The 22729-nt window shown below is 47.9% G+C and overlaps 1 protein-coding gene across 1 annotated transcript in view; it reads left to right on the top strand.

Annotated features, from left to right (window-relative positions):
- The first annotated feature begins 841 nt into the window (after positions 1-841).
- The window catches only part of SMIM24 (small integral membrane protein 24), a 181532-nt gene continuing 159644 nt past the window's right edge, over positions 842-22729 (top strand). The window contains exon 1 of the mRNA XM_075337867.1: positions 842-1032. Within this exon, the coding sequence (XP_075193982.1) occupies positions 972-1032 (61 nt within the window). The 5' untranslated portion in view covers positions 842-971. The remainder of the gene's footprint in view (positions 1033-22729) is intronic.

Genomic DNA, 22729 nt, shown 5'->3' with positions numbered 1-22729 from the left:
CTTCATCAGGCAATTGACATATGAATTACTGAGACAAACGCTCAACTTATAAGTAATGTTACCGCAAGTCATTTATACATGGGGTGGATGCAGTGATACTTCCTAAAGATAAGTCAAGGTTATAAATTAAGATTTTTGTTACAAATGTAGAGGTGGTGGGAGTGATGGCTTAAGAGTTTGGTGTTCTGCAATCAGTCTATCAAGAAAACAATTGTATAGCGTCTCGAAACAGTAATGATATTTTGGAACTGATTAGAAGGAGGAACATAGAGGACATAAGGCACATACTACTTTTAACTGAGTAGAATAGATAGCAAAGGGTGTAATGAATAAGAGATAAGACTTCTGGGTAATAATAAATCACACTTTGGTTGCGGAGGAATTACTCACTTACCAGTCAAAGTCCAACCATGATATCTTCAACTCATTTACAGCGACAGTAAATTCAGCCATCATGCTCATAATCACAGTACATTACCTTGTTAAAATGTCTGCAGAAAATACACATTTTGGATAAATCTGTTCCTCAACTGAATGGGTTAATATTAGATTATTCACCAGTATCACATTGTGATTTAATAACTTCCATGTTATTGCTCATATTTATGCTTAAAATATGTGTCCTCGAGAAAACAAAAAAAATGACCATCCAGCTTGTTATAGTGTATCCACACAGTAAATTCTAGAATAAACGTAGCCAGTCCGACATTTGCTCTGTTATTTCAATGTTTAATTTGTTTTGTTACAGTCAGGAAGGAGGTGGGTTTACCATGTTACAGTATTGAGAGTGGATTTTACCCCCGGGCTGCCATAAAATGCAGATAACTAAGTGACTAATGAAGTAAAGAAGACGCAACACAAGGTGTACATTATATTCCAAGTGAGGAGCACAACAACCAGCACTACGTTGGGTTTCGGATTTGAAGCTCCAGATTTCACCAAAGTAGCTCGTTTTTCCTCAGTCCTTCACTATGATCCCCAGTATAATCATTTTGGGTGTGCTGCTTGTCATATCTACAAATGCACAGCAAGGTAAGTCTTATGTAACGTTTTCGCACACAAGAAGTTTTTCAGGCTTCTATCAAACAAACATTAAAATCGGACAGCACACGGATGGCACATGAAATGGTATCCAAGTATTGTCTAATTTTTTCATGGGTCTAAAGACTTGCATTGGTGAATTTAATACATAACTTTGATTACAATTGGACATGTTTCTGTGTTTCGGTGCAGATCATGGATTACTCAAATTCAATGTCTCGAGAACAGTGAATTTTCATAACCTTGTTATTACTATCTACAGTATATGTCCTTAAATTGTCTAACGCATGATTTCAAGATTTGTTAACTACAAAACCTAGTAAAAAACATTTGACTGAGAACAGCTCCATAGACTATAATAGGTACAAGTTAAAGCATGGATAAAACTTGTAAAAAACTGATGTCTAAATGAGTGCTACGTTTACATGTTTATTACTGGGAAGCCGCAATTTTTCTGGATTAGCATTTGTTAAAGGCATCAATAAAAAGATTACTATAACTCACAAATAAGATAGAAATGTATAGAACTACTTATTATATATTGCTAATTATTTGACAACATGATATTACTTATTTATATGGTCTTATTTATATGGTATTTACTAAGCAATGGGATATACTGTAGTACAAGTGCAAGCACTAAACATAATATCATCTATGTACCCATAACAGCATAACATTGAAATGAAAAACATTCTATATATAGTGGATTTGTTGTTATTGCCATGTGTGCTCTATGATAACAACAAAAGCATTGTAATGTTCACAACTGTGTAATAATGTATTTATACGTTTTGTATCTTACATTCTCCCACATATCTGGAGCATATCTCAGATATCAGTCTCAGGGTTACCTGTAACTGGCTTTGTCTGCAGCTTATAATAGCATTACATTTTGTCTGGTTTTCAAAAACAAGAACAGAACAATTAATTGTGTATAAGTGATGCATGTGTGACAACATCATAGCAGTGTAGAAAACACATCAAACACCATTAATGTGAATGTAACATCATACTACTTAAAGTGTTGTACCAACTTAAAAGATTATTTTCTATCTTAAGGATGTAACTAACTTATTGATTACGGCTGGGACCCCACCAATTCCAAGAACGGGGCTTGATCTTGCTCCTTTCAAACAGGGCTATGCAGACTGAGGTCTCAGGATCGTGAGGGTCCCAGCAGTCTGAACCCGAACAATCAATAAATTGTTCCCTTGCCTATAGATAATAACTTATTAACCCCTTCACGACCAAGGACCCTATGGTAAGCACAAGCAATCCGACTGTGTAGTGATAAGGTTCCCTTGGGGGACTAGTAAAATCAGTAACAAAAAATAGAAATTTAAAAAAATATAAAAAAAATTAAAAAAAATCACCCCCCTTATGACTCATTGAAAATTATAATAATATTAATAAAACACACCCACATACTTGGGATCACTGAGCTCAGAAATGCCTGATCTATCAAAATATAAAATTAATTAATCTGATCGGTAAAAGATGTAGCAAAAAATAAAATAATCCAAAAGCCAAAATTATGTTTTTTGGTCGCCGCAAAATTACATTAAAATGTAATAACAGGAGATCAAAACATTGCATCTACGCAAAAATGATATGATTAAAAACACCAGCTCAATATGCCAGAAATAAGCCATCACTGAATAATGAGTCATCCCGAAGAACGAAAACACTACGGGTCTGAGAAAATGGTGACAAAAGCGCTATTCTTTTAACTAGTGAATTTTTTTCACCACTTAGATAAAAGTAAAACTATAAATATTTGGTATCTACAAACTTGCAATGATGTGGGGAATCATAATGCCAGGTCAGTTTTTCAAAATAATGAACATGGTAAATAAAACCCACCCAAAACAATTGTGGAATTGCACTTTTTTTTTGCAATTTTACCGCACTTGGATTTTTTTCCCACTTTCCAGTATAATATGGGGCAGAATGAATCATGTCGTTCAAAAGTACAACTCGTCCCCCAAAAAACAAGCCCTCTTATGGCTATATTGATGGAAAAATATAAAAGCTATGGCTCTGGGAAGAAGGGGAGGAAAAAACAAAAATGGAAAATTGCCCTGGGGTGAAGAGGTTAAATTGGGTCTAACCTTTTCAGTAATATGATGTTACCTCTGTTTCCAAGCTAAAGCTGATGTCACCTACCTGACCAGTCCGAAGTTTTCAAATCTGACAAGATAACACCTCTGGAACGCTTCTGCAAATCTCAGTGACTCCGAGATTGTTTTTAGGTTGATTGTAATTTTCGGTTGATACAATTTGTGTTTTATTATGAAAATAATTGAAATTCAACAAAAGATTCAGCAAAAGTTTTTTTTTACCTGGAGACGCAAATTTGGTGCTGAAATGTCTATACCAGATTTCTGCACCAGATTTGCACCTCCTGGCAGAAAACCGCATAGAACTGGCATAAATAAAGTTTTTGCATACAGCCTGGTCCATGCAGTCCTAATACAGCCTGGTCCATACTGCTGTAATCCAGCTTTAATACAGCCCGGTCCATACTGCTGTAATCCAGCCCTAATACAGCCTGGTCCATACTGCTGTAATCCAGCCCTAATACAGCTTGGTCCATACTGCTGTAATCCAACCCTTTATACAGCCCGGTCCATACTGCTGTAATCCAGCCCTAATACAGCCTGGTCCATACTGCTGTAATCCAACCCTTTATACAGCCCGGTCCATACTGCTGTAATCCAGCCCTAATACAGCTTGGTCCATACTGCTGTAATCCAACCCTTTATACAGCCCGGTCCATACTGCTGTAATCCAGCCCTAATACAGCCTGGTCCATACTGCTGTAATCCAGCTTTAATACAGCCCGGTCCATACTGCTGTAATCCAGCCCTAATACAGCCTGGTCCATACTGCTGTAATCCAGCCCTAATACAGCCTGGTCCATACTGCTGTAATCCAGCCCTAATACAGCCCGGTCCATACTGCTGTAATCCAGCCCTAATACAGCCTGGTCCATACTGCTGTAATCCAGCCCTAATACAGCTTGGTCCATACTGCTGTAATCCAACCCTTTATACAGCCCGGTCCATACTGCTGTAATCCAGCCCTAATACACCTGGTCCATACTGCTGTAATCCAGCCTCATAATATATAATAATATGTGTTCACTTATATAGCGCTATTAATTCCGTAGTGCTTTACATACACTACAATTCAAAAGTTTGGGGTCACCCAGACAATTTTGTCTTTTCCATGAAAAATCACACTTTTATTTATCAAATGAATTGCATAATGAATAGAAAATATAGTCCAGACATTGACGAGGTTAGAAATAATGATTTTTTACTTAAAATAATAATTTTCTCCTTCAGACTTTGCTTTCGTCACAGAATGCTCCCTTTGCAGCAATTACAACTTTGCAGACCTTTGGCATTCTAGCTGTTAATTTGCTGAGGTAATCTGGAGATATTTCACCCCATGCTTCCCCCACTACCACAAGTTGGATTGGCTTGATGGGCACTTTTTGCGTACCATATGGTCAAGCTGCTCCCACAACAGCTCTATAAGGTTGAGATCTGGTGACTGGGCTGGCCACTCCATTACAGATAGAATACCAGCTGCTGGCTTCTTCCCTAAATAGATCACGCATAATTTGGAGGTGTGCTTTGGGTCATTGTCCTGTTGTAGGATGAAATTGGCACCAATCAAGCGCTGTCCACAGGGTATGGCATGTCGTTGCAAAATGGAGTGATAGCCTTCCTTATTTAAAATCCCTTTTAGGCTGGTTTCAGACGTCCGTGTTTCAGATACGTGTGACATCCGTTTTTAACACAGATGCCACACGTACCCATGTTATTCTATGCTGTTGTGATGCCCTGGACTATCCAGGTCATCTCAGGTAGTCACACACAGAACACCACACCCCCTTCCAGTTAGGTAACACCAGCCAAACAAAAAACCCTTCTTGCCGTTGGTTTCCGGGCTTACATGCATTGGCCAATACATAAACTAAATAACTCTTTTGCAGTAATGCAGTGCCATATTTTCCCTTGTACATTTTTGGCTTTTTCAGTGTGCAACTGTATGCATTTATAGTTACTATGTTTTTTCAGTTAGCACCTGTTCACATTTGTTGGATGTGCAGGTCAGTTTTTTGATATTTCTAAACAAAAAACCCTTTTCACCACCCTCCAGGTTTGATGTCCACACCGGGGGGCGGAGCCAGGTGGTTGGCTCCACCCACCGAGGAGTTCACAGGCCTGGAGGTGGGAACCCAGTAGTCAAGTTCAAGTTCTAGGAGAGAGTGGTTTGGACACTGAAGGAGGGAGGTTGCGTCCTGAGGCATACTTGCGCCAGGCCTGCCGTAGACTACTCCGGTGGCTGAGTCGGAGCTTAGTCACCATTGGCAAGGAGGCAGACGGTAGTGGCCGCCTGCAGGAGACCAGGAATATGACCGGTGGAACCGTAAGGGATCGGAACAGGGTAGTGGCCCGACGGAACCGAACCGGGGAGCCAACTGGATACCGAAGCACCAGGCAGGGTACTGAGACCCAGCACAAAGCCCTGAACCAACAGAGCCCAGTCGAATCAACTGATTGCAAGCTGGACTTAAGGACCTACCCCACACAAGTCCCTTTAGAAGACAACAGCCCAACCATACAGGGTAAAGCCACCGCCAAAGCATAGAGACCCAAAGGGCCAGCGTCTGCGGGCAAACGGGCTCCTCTGGCATATACTCGTCGGGGAGCGGACTACCTGTGTCTAGGCACAGGAGTCAAAACATCCACACACAGAGGTGCAGGAGAAAGGAGGAAACCACAAACCTAGTCTGGAAGAAGCTGCAGCCGGCTGCGGGCCCCGTTCATCACTCCGTTTGGTTTACCAGAGTCTCCAGTGTCTTGTGTCAGAGTGAGTACACCAGTGCCATCAGGCACCGCACCGCACTGCACCGCAACACTTTACCCTGCACCCTGGCCCTCTCCTACCGGGCCCCGGGACCAACACCCCCTACTCACGGAGGGGTCAACACCTAGCTGGGCCAGTACACCGCTCCCGGGAGCCCCATACCCTCACCGCAGCGGTGGTGTCCACAATAACCACAACCTGTGGGTGGCGTCACGAACTATCACCCCAAACCAAACACCCAAATCCCCGCGTGTAGCGCCAACTCCCTTGCAGAGTGACGTGACCCCCGCAGTATGAGCCACCACCCGCAGTATGAGCACGGATCCGAGCGGCTCAGTGGTCACAGCCGAGCCCACGGGGTGGTACACTGTTACTCACATGTCCGTGTTTTCACACGGACCGTGTGACCCCTTGTGACCCCGCACGCACACATGCAGGCATGTCCGTTTTTTTGCTGGTTGCATGGGTGTCACACGGATCGCACACTGATGTGATCCATGTGACATCAGTGTGACACATACCGGAGAAATCAGGGTTTTTTTTAATAAAAAGATTTTCTATATTTACCTCTCTCCAGTGATGCTGTCTCCGGCTCTGCTGCCTCCCGCTCCTGATGTACCGCCCCGGGGCTCGGCCGGCTGCCGAGCCGCTTGGATCCGTGCTCGTCGGTGGGTGGCTCGAGCTCCTCACGGGCCCGGGGGTCACATCGCTCTGAAAGAGGGGTTGGCGCTACACGTAGGGACTTCGGTGGGTAGGTCCACGGCCGAAGCCGCGGTTGTTTGTAGGGGCGATTTGAGTTTGTGACGCCACCCACGGGTTGTGGTGAATGGATGGACACCACCGCTGCCGTTGACTAGGCTCCCGGGGATGGTGTTGCGCAGCTTGGTGTTGACCCCTCCGTGGGTAGGGGGATGATGGTCCCGGGGGCCTGAGGGAGGTGCTGAGGCGGGGGAATGGATGCGTGCTGGGGTGTCGGTGCGGTGCGGCGCGTTGCGCGGCCCGAAGGCAATGTTGTACTCATTATTACAAATACGCGGGAGTCTCTGGTAAACCAAACAAGATAGTGAATGGTGCCCGCAGCCGGCTGCAGTTTTCCCCTTATCAGGTTGGTGGTTTCCGCCTTTCTCCTGCACCTTACTTATGTAGAAAACGTCGACTCCTATGCCTGAGCAACGGTAGTCCGCTCCCCGGCTTGGTATGTGCTGGGAGGGCCCTCTTTGCCCACAGACACTGGCCCTCGGGTCTCTATGCCTGGGCGGTGGCCTTACCTTAATGGTTGGGCTGTTGTCTTCAGTCGGGTCTTAGGTGGGATAGGTCCTTAAGTCCAGTCCTCAATCAGTTGATTTGACTCAGCCCGGTTGTTTCTGGGCCTCGTACTGGGTCTGAGTACCCCTCCTGGTGCTCCAGTTTCCAATCAGTTCCCGGTTCGGAACCAGCGGGCCACTGCCCGTCCCTGGTCCCTACGGTTCCACCGGCTGTAATCCCAGCTCCTGCAGGCGGCCACCACCGCCTGCCTCCTTGCCAGAGGTGACTGGGCTCCAACCCAGACACCTGTGTAGACTATGGCAGACCTAGGCACAGGTCTGCCCTTGAACTTCACTCCACTCCACTTCACTGTCAAAGCTCAACTCAAAACTCACAGTTTTTCCTGCCTCCGGGCCTGTGAACTTCTTGGTGGGCGGAGTCAACCACCTGGCTCCGCCCCCCTGGTGTGAACATCAAACCCGGAAGGAGGTGACAAGGGTTTTTGTAGTTTGGCTGATGTCACCTTTTTAAGGAGGGGGGTTGTTTGTGTAAGGGCTTACCTGTGACAACCTGGCTAGTCCAGGGCGTCACACTGACTCCTGCTCATTATACTCACTGAATATTCAGTGCCCTGTGGAGCTGGAAGCGGGGACAGCGCTGGGGACTTCAGTGTCGGGGACCGTATTGCTGGGTGTGTATACAGCAGAGTGTGTGTGTGTGTGTGTGTGTGTGTGTGTGTGTGTGTGTATGTGTGTGTGTGTGTGTTCAGTGTATACAGTGGTGACGCCAGTGACTCTATCAGGGTGTCACATGGGACTGCATTCCTATCTCTAGTGTTGCAGAACTCCCCCTCCATGGTTCTGGGTTCCTACACATTGGTATTGCTTCCATCAGCACTCACATCCTAACCACACCTCACACCACACCCTGTCAGGCACACCTGTGGGTGGTCTAGCTGGAAAAGGGCCACCCGCCTAGGGGTCAGGCAGACTGGTGGGAGGGACATAGTCAGAGAGTAGCCCTCAAAGAGTGAGGAGCTGAGGGAGTTGTAGCTCCCTGGGTGACTTTGGTTGGGTCGCAGAACGTGGACTGGGACTGGAGGAGTCGGAGACCCGGTCGCAGGGTATTGGAGAAGGGTGCCTGGACTTAGTTTTGGAGAACGGTTGGCACCAGAAAGTCCAGTAACTGGACCAGTACCGAGCACGGCGGGGTACAGGACCCTAGATCAGGGAGTAGCTTCACGCAACCTGATAATTCACCTGTGGAGGATAGTTTCTTTATGAACTTTCCACAAGAGCTCAGAGATTGAAGGCACCAACACACCGAGGGGGATAGGGCTTTCTAGCTTATGCGGCCTACAGAAATCCCAAGTGTCAGCTATCGAGAGCATAGCTCCACTATTTTAATATAGGGAGCGGGACCCTGACAGCTTCAGGCCGAAGGGTCACTTGGGAACTTCTACAATTGTGCATGGAGGCAGGCTCTGGACTACAAAGCAGTACCAGTGGGGACAGATACCCGGACTAGCTCCCCTGAGTGGCAGTGGCACCCATAGACTTGGTTTACTTCTGTGTCAGAGTCTGCTTAATGACTGCACGAACATCCACACAGCCTGAGTGAGTACACTGCACATCCTGCGTCCTGCCTGGCCGCATAGCCCGCACAACGCTATCCGCTACACGCCATCCAGAGCCCCGGGGTCTCCCCTACTTGTGGAGGGATCACCATCTGGCTGCCACACTCCATCTCCCCCAGGTACTCCCATCGGCAGTGGCGGAACTCCCCTTTCCGCGAACTACGGGAGGCGTCACGAACTATCCCTTGTAAATAACCCCCCCTTTTACATTTGAAGTGTCCGGAGACCCTCGAGCCACAGCAACCCCAGATCCGAGCAGTTCCACTGCTGCAGGGGCGGCACACATGCATGTGCGCTATTTGTGTGTATGTGCTCGGTGTATCCATGTGTGTCTGCTTATGTGTGTATACATATGTGTGTATATGTGCTCAGTGCATGTGTGTGTGTGTGCAGTGAGAACCTGGAAGATGGAACATCGCAGGGACAGCATCGGGGACTCATCACAGTTCCCAATGAACTCTGATGAACCCTTGAAGCTGTAGCGCGGGTGAAGCGGGGTGTCATCAGGATGTCATCAGAGTTCATTGGAAACTCCGATGACCTCCTGGATGTCACTGTGCTTGCAGAATACTCACCTGTCCCCCAGCGCTGTCACCGCGATGCTCCGGCTTCCAGGTCCTGAGTGCGGTGAATAATCGATGAATATAATGAGCGGGGGTCAGGAGTGGGAGGCAGCAGAGCCTAAGAAAGCAGGTAAATATTGAAAATCTTTTTATTTCACAGACCCGTGTTTTCTCTGGTACCTGTCACACGTATGCAAACATGGATGTCACACGTGTGACACACGCATGACACACGTGTGACACATGCGTCACACACGTGTGACCATAACCATGCGTGTGACTGGTACCTGAGTAAACACGGACGTCTGAAACCGGCCTTACCTTGTACAAATCTCCCACTTTACCACCACCCCAGACCATCACATTACCTCCACCATGCTTGACACATGGCATCAGGCACTCTTCCAGCATCTTGTCAGTTGTTCTGCATCTCACAATTGTTCTTCTGTGTGATCCAAACACTTCAAACTTCGATTTGTCTGTCCATAATACTTTTTTCCAATCTTCCTCTGTCCAATGTCTGTGTTCTTTTTCCTTATTTTAATCTTTTCCTTTTATTAGCCAGTCTCAGATATGGCTTTTTCTTTGCCACTCTGCCCTGAAAGCCAGCATCCTGGAGTCGCCTCCTCACTGTAGACGTTGACACTGGCATTTTGAGGGTACTATTTAATGAAACTGCCAGTTGAGGACCTGTGAGGCGTCGATTTCTCAAACTAGAGACTCTAATGTACTTGTCTTGTTGCTCAGTTGTGCAGCGGGGCCTCCCACTTCTCTTTCTACTCTGGTTAGAGCCTGTGGGTGCTCTCCTCTGAAGGGAGTAGTACACACCTTTGTAGGAAATCTTCAGTTTCTAGGCAATTTCTTGCATGTAATATCCTTTATTTCTAAGAACAAGAATAGACTATCGAGTTTCACATGAAAATTCTCTTTTTCTGGCCATTGAGCGTTTAATGGAACCAAGAAATGTAATGCTCCAGATTCTCAACTAGCTGAAAGGAAGGTCCATTTTATAACTTCTCTAATCAGCAAAACTGTTTTCAGCTGTGCTAACATACTTGCACAAGAGTTTTCAAGAGATTTCTAAACATCCGTTAGCCTTCTAAAGTGGTTAGCAAACACAATGTACCAATAGAACACTGCAGTGGTGGTTGTTGGAAATGGGCCTCTATACACCTATGTAGATATTGCATTAAAAACCAGACTTTTGCAGCTAGAATAGTCATTTACCACATTAACAATGAGTGTATTTCTGTTTAATTTAATGTTAGCGTCATTGAAAAAAAATGTGCTTGTCATGATCCAGGATCGGTATTCTCCGCTCCAGAGTTTCACATGGTCATGTCAGGGGTTAACTCCCATCAGCCTCATTCTGGTTTCAGGAGACACTATACAGTGCTGGCCAAAAGTATTGGCACCCCTGCAATTCTGTCAGATAATACTCAGTTTATTCTTGAAAATGATTGCAATCACAAATTCTTTGGTATTATTATCTTCATTTAATTTGTCTTCAATGAAAAAAAATAAAAAAAATTGTCATAACGCCAAATTGGATATAATTCCACACCAAACATAAAAAAGGGGGTGGACAAAAGTATTGTCACTGGTTGAAAAATCATGTGATGCTTCTCTAATTTGTGTAATTAACAGCACCTGTAACTTACCTGTGGCACCTAATAGGTGTTGGCAATAACTAAATCACACTTGCAGTTGACATTGACTAAAGTTGACTCAACCTCTGTCCTGTGTCCTTGTGTGTACCACATTGAGCATGGAGAAAAGAAAGAAGACCAAAGAACTGTCTGAGGACTTGAGAATCCAAATTGTGAGGTAGCATGATCAATCTCAAGGCTACAAGTCCATCTCCAAAGACCTGAAAGTTCCTGTGTCTACGGTGCGCAGTGTCATCAAGAGGTTTAAAGCCCATGGCACTGTGGCTAACCTCCCTAGATGTGGAAGGAAAAGAAAAATTGACGAGAGATTTCAACACAAGATTGTGCGGATGGTGGATAAAGAACCTTGACTAACAGCCAAACAAGTTCAAGCTGCCCTGCAGTCCGAGCGTACAACAGTGTTAACCCGTACTATCCGTCGGCGTCTGAATGAAAAGGGACTGTATGGTAGGATACCCAGGAAGACCCCACTTTTTACCCCGGAACATAAAAAAGCCAGGCTAGAGTTTCAAATCTCAGGGACCTGGAGCAGTTTGCCAAAGAAGAATGGTCTAAAATTCCAGCAGAGCATTGTAAGAAACTCATTGATGGTTTTATATATATATTTTATATATATATATATATATATATATATATATATGTATGTATATATATATATATATATATATATATATATATATATATATATTATATATATATATATACAGTTAGGTCCAGAAATATTTGGACAGTGACACAAGTTTTGTTATTTTAGCTGTTTACAAAAACATGTTCAGAAATACAATTATATATATAATATGGGCTGAAAGTGCACACTCCCAGCTGCAATATGAGAGTTTTCATATCCAAATCGGAGAAAGGGTTTAGGAATCATAGCTCTGTAATGCATAGCCTCCTCTTTTTAAAGGGACCAAATGTAATTGGACAAGGGACTCTAAGGGCTGCAATTAACTCTGAAGGCATCTCCCTCGTTAACCTGTAATCACTGAAGTAGTTAAAAGGTCTGGGGTTGATTACAGGTGTGTGGTTTTGCATTTGGAAGCTGTTGCTGTGACCAGACAACATGCGGTCTAAGGAACTCTCAATTGAGGTGAAGCAGAACATCCTGAGGCTGAAAAAAAAGAAAAAATCCATCAGAGAGATAGCAGACATGCTTGGAGTAGCAAAATCAACAGTCGGGTACATTCTGAGAAAAAAGGAATTGACTGGGGAGCTTGGGAACTCAAAAAGGCCTGGGCGTCCACGGATGACAACAGTGGTGGATGATCGCCGCATACTTTCTTTGGTGAAGAAGAACCCGTTCACAACATCAACTGAAGTCCAGAACACTCTCAGTGAAGTAGGTGTACCTGTCTCTAAGTCAACAGTAAAGAGAAGACTCCATGAAAGTAAATACAAAGGGTTCACATCTAGATGCAAACCATTCATCAATTCCAAAAATAGACAGGCCAGAGTTAAATTTGCTGAAAAACACCTCATGAAGCCAGCTCAGTTCTGGAAAAGTATTCTATGGACAGATGAGACAAAGATCAACCTGTACCAGAATGATGGGAAGAAAAAAGTTTGGAGAAGAAAGGGAACGGCACATGATCCAAGGCACACCACATCCTCTGTAAAACATGGTGGAGGCAACATGATGGCATGGGCATGCATGGCTTTCAATGGCACTGGGTCACTTGTGTTTATTGATGACATAACAGCAGACAAGAGTAGCCGGATGAATTCTGAAGTGTACCAGGATATACTTTCAGCCCAGATTCAGCCAAATGCCGCAAAGTTGATCGGACGGTGCTTCATAGTACAGATGGACAATGACCCCAAGCATACAGCCAAAGCTACCCAGGAGTTCATGAGTGCAAAAAAGTGGAACATTCTGCAATGGCCAAGTCAATCACCAGATCTTAACCCAATTGAGCATGCATTTCACTTGCTCAAATCCAGACTTAAGACGGAAAGACCCACAAACAAGCAAGACCTGAAGGCTGCGGCTGTAAAGGCCTGGCAAAGCATTAAGAAGGAGGAAACCCAGCGTTTGGTGATGTCCATGGGTTCCAGACTTAAGGCAGTGATTGCCTCCAAAGGATTCGCAACAAAATATTGAAAATAAAAATATTTTGTTTGGGTTTGGTTTATTTGTCCAATTACTTTTGACCTCCTAAAATGTGGAGTGTTTGTAAAGAAATGTGTACAATTCCTACAATTTCTATCAGATATTTTTGTTCAAACCTTCAAATTAAACGTTACAATCTGCACTTGAATTCTGTTGTAGAGGTTTCATTTCAAATCCAATGTGGTGGCATGCAGAGCCCAACTCGCGAAAATTGTGTCACTGTCCAAATATTTCTGGACCTAACTGTATATGGTTCCTGAATCTGCATTCCTGTGCTAGTTATAGTTTTCTTCAGGCAATGTGCTGACAACAGGAGATGAGTGGTTTGCCCATTGTGCCATCAGAACCTGAAGCAAGGCATACATTTTCTGAACCTGAGCACCACCTGCATGATGAGATATTTGAATTAGGCTGCTTTCACACTACGTTTTTTTAACATGGGTCATGAACGTTTTTTTGCTGTAAAAGTGGATCCTGTTTTTACAAAGAAAAACGCATGTGTTATTTTGCAGGATCCTGTCACTTGAAGTTTAAGGGAGGGCATTGGAGTCATGTGATCGAGAGTGAGGGGAACTGATAGTGATAGACTGGGAGCCGGCATCTGAGAGCTGCGGAGGATGGTAACCAAGGTAAACATCGGGTAACTAAGCGAAGTGCTTTGCTTGGATACCCGATATTTACCTTGGTTACGAGCGTCCGCAGCTGCTAGGAGCCGGGCTGCCTGCTCCCTGCACACGTAACCAAGGTAAACATCGGGTAACTAAGAGAAGCGCTTTGCTTGGTTACCCGATATTTACCTTGGTTACGAGCGTCCGCCGCTCTCAGGCGGGGGAGAGAGAGAGGAGAGAGGGAGGGGGAAAGAGGGAGGGGGAGAGAGGGAGGGGGAGAGAGAGACTGATCACGCCAGGCTGGTTTCTGGGCATGCTCAGTAGAGCAAGCAGGATCCCGTCTATCAGCATGCCAGCGTTCACATGCGTTTGCGTGCAGTATAGTCAGGATCCAGTGAAAAACAGTATTTGGATGCAGCTCAAAAATGCTACAAGTAGCGTTTTTGAAAAAAGTTAAAAAACTGCAAGTCGCTGGATCCTCACTATAACGCACACAAACGCATGTGAACGCATGTTGACGTGAGTTCATTGCAAATGCATTGAAATGAAAATGCATTTGCACTGGATCAGTTTTTGCGTTAAAAAAACGTTCATGATGCATGTTAAAAAAACGTAGTGTGAAAGCAGGCTTAAAAGCATGAGCTGCAGTGAAGTAAACACCTGAAAAATCAGAAAAATCTGAGGCTGCTCCTGCTCCCTCTTCTGATGCAGTCTTGGCCTCTTCCTCCCTATCAAAATCAACAGGGCCACCTGCCTCCCTGCAAAGAAAAGATGTGACCGTGTAAGGGGTAGTCGGACCCCTGGTAGTGAAGGAACGTTTTCCCCCCCTGAAGACGCCACACGGTGTGGTGGCAAATGGTACTGGTAAAATGCTACCTGTCATTTTAGCTAATAAATGGTTTCCCCACTAGGTGCCAGTGTAGAGTAGTGGTTCCCCTGGTAACAGTGGCAGGGAAGGAGGGGCAGGGCAGCCTAGGTGGGGAAGGTGGGGCTCTGAATGCAGAGTGCAGTGTGCAGTCAGATGTGACTGGAGAAAGAAGTCTGAGGTGACGGGGCAGAGTGTGGGAGTGAAATGTGGCAGGCAGCCAGAGTGAGTGCCCAGACAAAGAAGAGGAGGTAAACGGGAACGCCTGTAGAAAGGAAGAGAAGTAGTTCCCCGGCAAAGAAGTGGAGAGGTGAGAACTTATCCGGAGCTGGTAGTATGTGCCAGATCTGCCCTACAGTAAATCCGAGTTCAGAGTACAGCTACTAGGGGGTTAACGCATGTCTCCTGCAGGCGAGGGAAAGTTACCGGGGAAAGAGGAAACCGTCAGCAAGAAGTGTAACCTGTAAACTGAAGTGACTTGATGCTGAAAGGTGTAAAGAAGAGTGGAAGTTGTGTACAATAAAATGTTTCTTAGTTCATCAACTGCCTGTCTGTGGCTCTTTACTGGGAGTGGTGAAGAGGCCTGTGAGCTGAGAGAAAAAGGTGTCACCGAGAAGCAAATTGCCCACATGGAAGGGTCCCTGCCATCCACACTCTGCCCCACAAGCAACACCCCTGTTTCAACAGTGATGGTCGGGCCGGGGGTCAGACTTCCGCCCCCTGGGCGGGAGACCACGACTACACACCCTGAGGCGCCCCCTGCCCCCGTTACAAATTGGCGTAGTCGGCAGGATGAAGCCTGCATGCAAGAAACCCCGACCAGAGACTGTGAGGAAGACCAAGTGGTGCCTGACGTGCTGAACAGGCCACAAGATGGCTGCAAGATGGCGGCCGTCCTCATGGACTCAGCGGAGGCGCGAAAATATGGCGCCAAACGAAAAGCGCTGGGCTGGCCTGGGCGGAGGAAGAAGCCCGGAGTGCGCCTCCCAAAGAGGGGAGGTACCTGCCCCAAGAAGCTGCAGAGGTCTAGAGACGTGGGCAGCGCCGCAAGAAATAGAAGGCGTCATCAACGCTATGCAGACCTGGTGGGTGAGGCCGGGGCGGAGTATGGGCGGAAGCGGGAAAAGAAGAACTGCCTCCACCTTTCCCGGCACCATTACAATTCCAGCAGCGGAAGAGAAAACAGACCCAGTTACCTGTGCCAAACAGAATGGAGGCCACTCAGTGGCAGCAAGAAATAGAATGGGAGGACTGCCAGCGCATGTGGCGCGCTCAGCATAGACCGGCGACCGTTGAAGCTTGCCGGCCAAAGAGCACCCTGGCAGCAACACCAGCAGCAGCCGCTGAGCCTGTAGTGGGGAACCAGGCAAAGGAAGCACCGGCGATCTTGGCGATTCACCAAAGCATGGTGTCGCATCCAGTGGTTGTTGTCAGCAGCCCACAGACATCCCATCCAGCTACCCTCTCACCCCCGCCTGAGGCTGAGGGGCCTAAACCGGAGACAGGAGAACTGGAGCCACAGCCATGCTATGAGCCGTTCCGAAGACTGCCCTTCTTACCTGGGCAATCCCTCTCTGACCATGTGAGGGCCCAGCGGGCTGAATGGCTGCGCGCATATCACCAAGCGTGAGACTACACTATCCAGAAGTGAAAGAGCTGTTTGTTATTGAAAACCGGTACTGTTGTAAGCCAGTGAAAGTTCGAAGTTAAAGCAACGTTAAAAGTACTGAACCCGGGAGTGGCATAATGCAGAACTTTGCATGGACTTCTTCCGTGACTGCTAAAGTAAGAACTCTTTTGTTCCTTTGTTTTCTGCTCACCTAAAGACTGGGAGCGCTTGGGAATAGCCTCCGGGCAGATGTTCAGCTAAGACTGGGAGCGCCTGAGGAGGGCCTCCGGGCATATGTTCAACTAAGACCGGGAGCTTCCCTGGAGGGACTCCGGGCACCGAACTTGTGTGCCATTCTCTGTATTTTAAGTGCTGTTTTAAAAAGTTTTCTTAAAAAAATATATATACTGTTTGAGAAACGTGTATGTGTCCAGTATGTGTTGTTTTACAGGTACGAACCTCGCCAGGAGGTTGAGGTTAAAGAGGGGAGGAATGTAAGGGGTAGTCGGACCCCTGGTAGTGAAGGAACGTTTTCCCCCCCTGAAGACGCCACACGGTGTGGTGGCAAATGGTACTGGTAAAATGTTACCTGTCGTTTTAGCTAATAAATGGTTTCCCCACTAGGTGCCAGTGAAGAGCAGTGGTTCCCCTGGTAACAGTGGCAGGGAAGGAGGGGCAGGGCAGCCTAGGTGGGGACGGTGGAGCTCTGAATGCAGAGTGCAGTCTGCAGTCAGATGTGACTGGAGAAAGAAGTCTGAGGTGACGGGGCAGAGTGTGGGAGTGAAATGTGGCAGGCAGCCAGAGTGAGTGACCAGACAAAGAAGAGGAGGTAAACGGGAACGCCCGTAGAAAGGAAGAGAAGTAGTTCCCCGGCAAAGACGTGGAGAGGTGAGAACTTATCCAGAGCTGGTAGTATGTGCTAGATCTGCCCTACAGTAAATCCGAGTTCAGAGTACAGCTACTAGGGGGTTAACGCATGTCCCCTGCAGGCGAGGGAAAGTTACTGGGGAAAGAGGAAACCGTCAGCAAGAAGTGTAACCTGTAAACCGAAGTGACTTGATGCTGAAAGGTGTAAAGAAGAGTGGAAGTTGTGTTAAATAAAATGTTTCTTAGTTCATCAACTGCCTGTCTGTGGTTCTTCACTGGGAGTGGTGAAGAGGCCTGTGAGCTGAGAGAAAAAGGTGTCACCGAGAAACAAATTGCCCACATGGAAGGGTCCCTGCCATCCACACTCTGCCCCACAAGTAACACCCCTGTTTCAACAGTGACGGTCGGGCCGGGGGTCAGCCTGCCACCCCCTGGGCGGGAGACCGCGACTACACCCCCTGAGGCGACCCCTGCCCCCGTTACAACAGAACCACCACCAGCAGCGTCACCGGGGATCGCCACACCGTCTCATGGAAGTGTTCAAATATCCATTCCCCAGACCCTAGAGAGAAAGAGGAAGTATCCTCCTACCCACCCATAAGCCCTGGTCTTTAATAGCAACATTTCAAAATTCCTGGCCTTTGAAATGCTGCCATTTTGTCTGATGGAGACATCCTGATTTAAAAAAACTTGTGGTGGCTATCGCACAGTACTTTTTCAGCGGGCCAGCTCTACCCTTAACACACATGTTGTGGACCACATCAGGTGTGCACTGTGCATTTCCATCACTGACAAGGCCCACACAGCCCCTGATTTGTGGACCAGTAAGCATGGGCGAGTTCATTATATCTCCCTAACTGCCCACTGGGTAAATGCAGTGGAGGCTTGGTAAGAGGCATAAGGCGTTCTAGCTCATGTCCTATCACCGCTGATTATTGCTGGATGTTCCTCTGTCCATGTTGTCTCCTCCACTTCCTGCCCGCTTTCTCATCCCGTCAGAGTAAAGCAGGCTTTACACGCTACGATATCGTTAATGAATTATCGTCGGGGTCACGGTGTTTGTGACGCACATCCGGCTTCATTAACGATATCGTAGTGTGTGACACTTATGTGCGACCTTAAACAATCGCAAAAGCGGCCAAAATCGTTTGCCTAGGAGAGGTCGTCCTAAAACAAAAAATCGTTTTCTGTTTATTAACGATGTTGTTCCTCGTTCTTGCGGCAGCACACATCGCTGTGTGTGACACCGCAGGAGCGATGAACATCTCCTTAGCTGCCTCCACCGGCAATGCGGAAGGAAGAAGGTGGGCGGGATGTGGCGTCCCGCTCATCTCCGCCCCAATGCTTCTTTTGGATGCCTGCCGTGGGATGTCGTTGTGACGCCGCACAAACCGCCCCCTTAGAAAGGAGGTGGTTCGCCGGCCAGCGTGACGTCGCAGAGCAGGTATGTGAGTGTGATGCTGCCATAGCGATAATGTTCGCTACGGCAGCGATCACACAATATCGCATGTACGACGGGGGCGGGTGCTATCGTGCTCGACATCGTTAGCCGATGCTAGTGACTCGCCCACCCCAGGGCTAGGGGACACCCGGTGCCGGGCCGGACTAGTCCGGTGGTAGTCAGTGGTGGCTGGGCCCGGCTCCGTGGCCCTGGTGGGTGTCAGTTGAATATGTGGCTGATGAGTTGAAGTTAATGTTCGTGACGCCACCTGTGGTATGCGGCTATTAAGCCGCCGCTGCTATGGGAGAACTCCGGGGTGATGTTATGGCAGCTATGATGTTACTGCTCCCCACAGGTGGAGCGATGCCCCGGGATACAGTTGGTGCCCGTGAAAGTCTATGGTGTTGTGTGGCTAACACGGTGCAGGGCCGACAGGCGAGGAAAGAACCAGGCACAAACAACAGTCTCTTTACCTTCTCCTCTTTTACTCTGGGAACAGTCCAGTCCTGGGAGACCGTTACAGGTGGTGATGGGGATCCGGTCGGCCTGGAAGTACTTGGGATGATCTTTCCGGCCAGCTGAGTATGAGGCCTACTCCTGTACTTTGCTTTGTGATGATAGGACCCTGCTTCTCTGAATCCAGCAATGGCCCTCTTTGCTGCTGGGACCGATGGCACGTCCCTTCTTTCTGTAGGTGGCTGCGCAGACCCTCTCTCTGGTGCTTCTCCGCTGGAGTCCACACCGGGCCCTGATGCTGCAGCTGTACCTTGGATGTTTCTGGGCCAGGGGCTTGCAGCTCTCCTGCCCTTCGGACTCGGCTACCAGGGGCGGATTTTATACCCTGGCAACCACAGACTCCGATGTCTGAGTCTCTCTGCTGCCTCTCAGCTATTCCTGCTTCTCTGGGCCAAGCTGCTCCAGCTCTAGGCCCCAGATTCACAGGACAGCTCACTCTGCGTCTGTTCACTTCCACTACTCCCTACAGACTGGCTACACTTCCTCCCTCTGGTCAGGTAGAGGAAGGCTCCCTGGAATTCCAGGTTCAGAGCTCCCCCTGCTGGCCGGAGGGAGAACTGTGTTGGGTGTTAAACCTGCTGGCCAATGGATCTCCCAATTACCTCCAGGCTCAGCATTAACCCTTTGGGAGGGCAATGCTGCTGTGGCGACCAGGTCCTAGGGCGCCACACTCCCCCTTAGTTAAATTCAGTACTCCCGGACTGTGGAAACAAAACATAACATGTCATACATTTTCATCCCAATATGGGAGGCACATTATTTTTAACGTTACAACTTCAGACAGTACTATAAGAGTCCAGTGTGGCTCCCTGCCGGGTGTCCATTACACTGCTCCATGGGGGACCCGCCGCGATCAAACCCCCAACGTAGGCTCTGGGCGTGCGTCAGAGCATTGATGACCCCACTCTATGCACGCCGGACGGGTTTTTCTTCAGGGGTGTTGAGCACACTGGTGCTAACTATAAACAATTTAGGTGTTGGCCACCCATAGTCCAGTGGCCCAATTGTCCATTTTCGCAATCACAAAAAAAAAACATTTTGTACACGACATTACAGACTTTTCACATAACTATTTACATTCTAATAAATACTCTTTCTTTATATAGTTGATTCCCTATACCTTAGAGGGGGTTGTCCCCGAGTGCTGCGTTGAGACCTGCGTAGCTCTGGTGTTTGTCCCTGACTACTTAGTGTGTCTCCTATCTCAGCACTACCGGTAGGCCTAACCCCAATAGGTATGCATGATGATTGCCTATGTGGTCTAGGAGTCGCCAAGGGTATGACAGGTTCACCACTGACAGGGGGTTGATCCTCCTGTTCCACTGCTGGCGTGTCACCGCGTGTCGGGGCGGACGGTTCTTTGGGTGGATCCGGAACCTGTTCTGTTTCTGGCTCGACCAACTGTGGGAACGTCAGGACCGGTACCACTACGGCACCATTTATGCGGGTCCAAGTCTTGGGGAATTTGCCGAGGATCGTTTGTATCATCTCTTCCCCTTCTTCTCGAACTTCCTCCACTTCCCTTTGAACTTTGCACCGCTCAGGGCACGTCTTCAGGCGGTCTCTGGATATTGCTTGACAAGTCTTGCCTTCGTCCTTGCTTATGAGGCACACCTTACTGTTGTCAAAGTTGGAGGGGATAATGGTGTAGGGCTCGTTCTCCCACTGATCATCCAATTTATGCGTCCTCCGCTTCTTCTTGAGGACTTGTTCTCCAGGTGCTAAGGGAGTTGCTGGGGCCGTTTGATTGTACTGCTGCTCTTGTCTTGTTCTGGCTTGAGACAGGCTCCTCTCTACGCATTCCTGGACCTTACGGTACTGCTGCTGCCGTTCTGTATCCCAATCCTCTATTTCTTGAACCGCCTCAGGCGACACAGTCCCCATCTCAAAGTCTACAGGCAACCTGCCAGGTCTGGCTCGCATCAGGTAAGCGGGGCTGCAGTTGGTCGAATTTACTGGGATATGGTTGTACAGGTCGACCAGATCTGGCAGCTTCTCTGGCCATTGGTTCCTTTCTTCCAGAGGTAGAGTCTTCAGCATATCAATAACCACATGGTTCATTTTCTCGCACAGTCCATTGGTTTGGGGGTGGTACGGTGTTGTTCTGATTTTCTTACAACCGTACATGTTACAAAACTCTTGGAACACCTCCGCCTCGAACGCAGGGCCTTGATCGGTCAGTACCCTTTCCGGATAACCGTGAGGCCGGCAAAAGGATGCCTGGAACGCTTTAGCTGCTGTTCTGGCTGTCTGGTCCTTCACAGGCACTACTACCAGGAAACGAGAGTAATGGTCCACAATTGTGAGGGCGTACACATAGCCTGACCGGCTTGGTGTTAACTTCACGTGGTCCAGGGCCACCAACTCCAGGGGCTGCTTCGTAACAATTGGCTGTAGGGGAGACCTTTGGCTGGCATCATCCTTCCGCCTCAGGTTACACGGGCCACAGTCTCGGCACCACTTCTCGATCACCTTTCTCATGTGCACCCAATAGAACCGATCACGGAGTAGGGCCTCCAACTTCTTCCACCCAAAGTGGCCTGCGTTATCATGATAAGCTGCTAGGACCATTGGAGCATCCCTCTGCGGAACCACGATCTGCCAGACAAGTTCATTTGTTCGCCAGTTGACGTGTCTCTTGCAGAGCTTGCCTTGGTAGGTGAACAGTCGTCCCCTCTCTTTCCACAACTGCTGGGCTTCTTCTGGAGCATCTGGACCAAGATGAGTCTCAGCTTGTGCTAGCTTTTCTTTGACCAATCGCACCGCCGGGTCACCGTTCTGTGTCTCTTCCCAATTATGGTGGAGTAATGGGTTAACCGGGACCTCGTGTTGGCTCGAGCGCTTCACTCCCACAGCATGCTCACACTGGGAAACGCCCTGATGATGGAAAGCCGGTAACTCTATCTCTTCGAGTTCATCCAGGTCTTCTCCAGATTCGGGTAAGTGAGGCATTCTGGACAGCGCATCAGCATTGTTATTCTTCTTGCCAGCCCGGTACTTGATGGTAAAGTCAAAGTTAGACAGCCGGGCCATCCATCGCTGTTCCAACGCCCCTAACTTGGCTGTTGCCAGGTGTGTCAACGGATTGTTGTCCGTGAAGATGGTGAACTTGGCCGACGCCAGATAGTGTTTGAAGCGTTCAGTCACTGCCCAAACAATAGCGAGGAACTCCAGCTTGAAGGAACTGTAATTTTCTGGATTCCTTTCTGTGGGCCGAAGCTTCCTACTGGCGTACGCTATCACCTTCTCCCTGCCTCCCTGCACCTGGGACAAAACGGCTCCCAGGCCCACGTTGCTGGCGTCTGTATACAGTACAAACGGCTGGCTGTAGTCAGGGTAGGCCAGAATTTCTTCTCCCGTGAGAGCCCCTTTCAGCTGGACAAAGGAGGTTTCTAGTTGGCTGCTCCATTCAAATGGAGGGCTCTGCTTCTTAGCCTGCTTTGGCTGGCCCACCAGGAGATCTTGAAGGGGCGCTGCTATCTTGGTGAAACCATCAATGAACCTTCGGTAGTAGCCCACCAGCCCAAGGAACTGCCGCACCTCCTTTACCGTGGTGGGTCTTGGCCAGTCCTTGATTACGGTGACTTTCTCCGGATCAGGTGCCACACCTTCTGCGCTGACCACATGACCCAGGTACTGTACCTTTGGCTTCAAGAGGTGACATTTGGACG

This window comes from Anomaloglossus baeobatrachus, chromosome 1 (genome assembly GCF_048569485.1).
Source record: "Anomaloglossus baeobatrachus isolate aAnoBae1 chromosome 1, aAnoBae1.hap1, whole genome shotgun sequence".
Taxonomy (NCBI): Eukaryota; Metazoa; Chordata; class Amphibia; order Anura; family Aromobatidae; genus Anomaloglossus; species Anomaloglossus baeobatrachus.
Note: the sequence above shows the minus strand (reverse complement) of the source record. Positions and strands in the feature narration are given on the sequence as shown.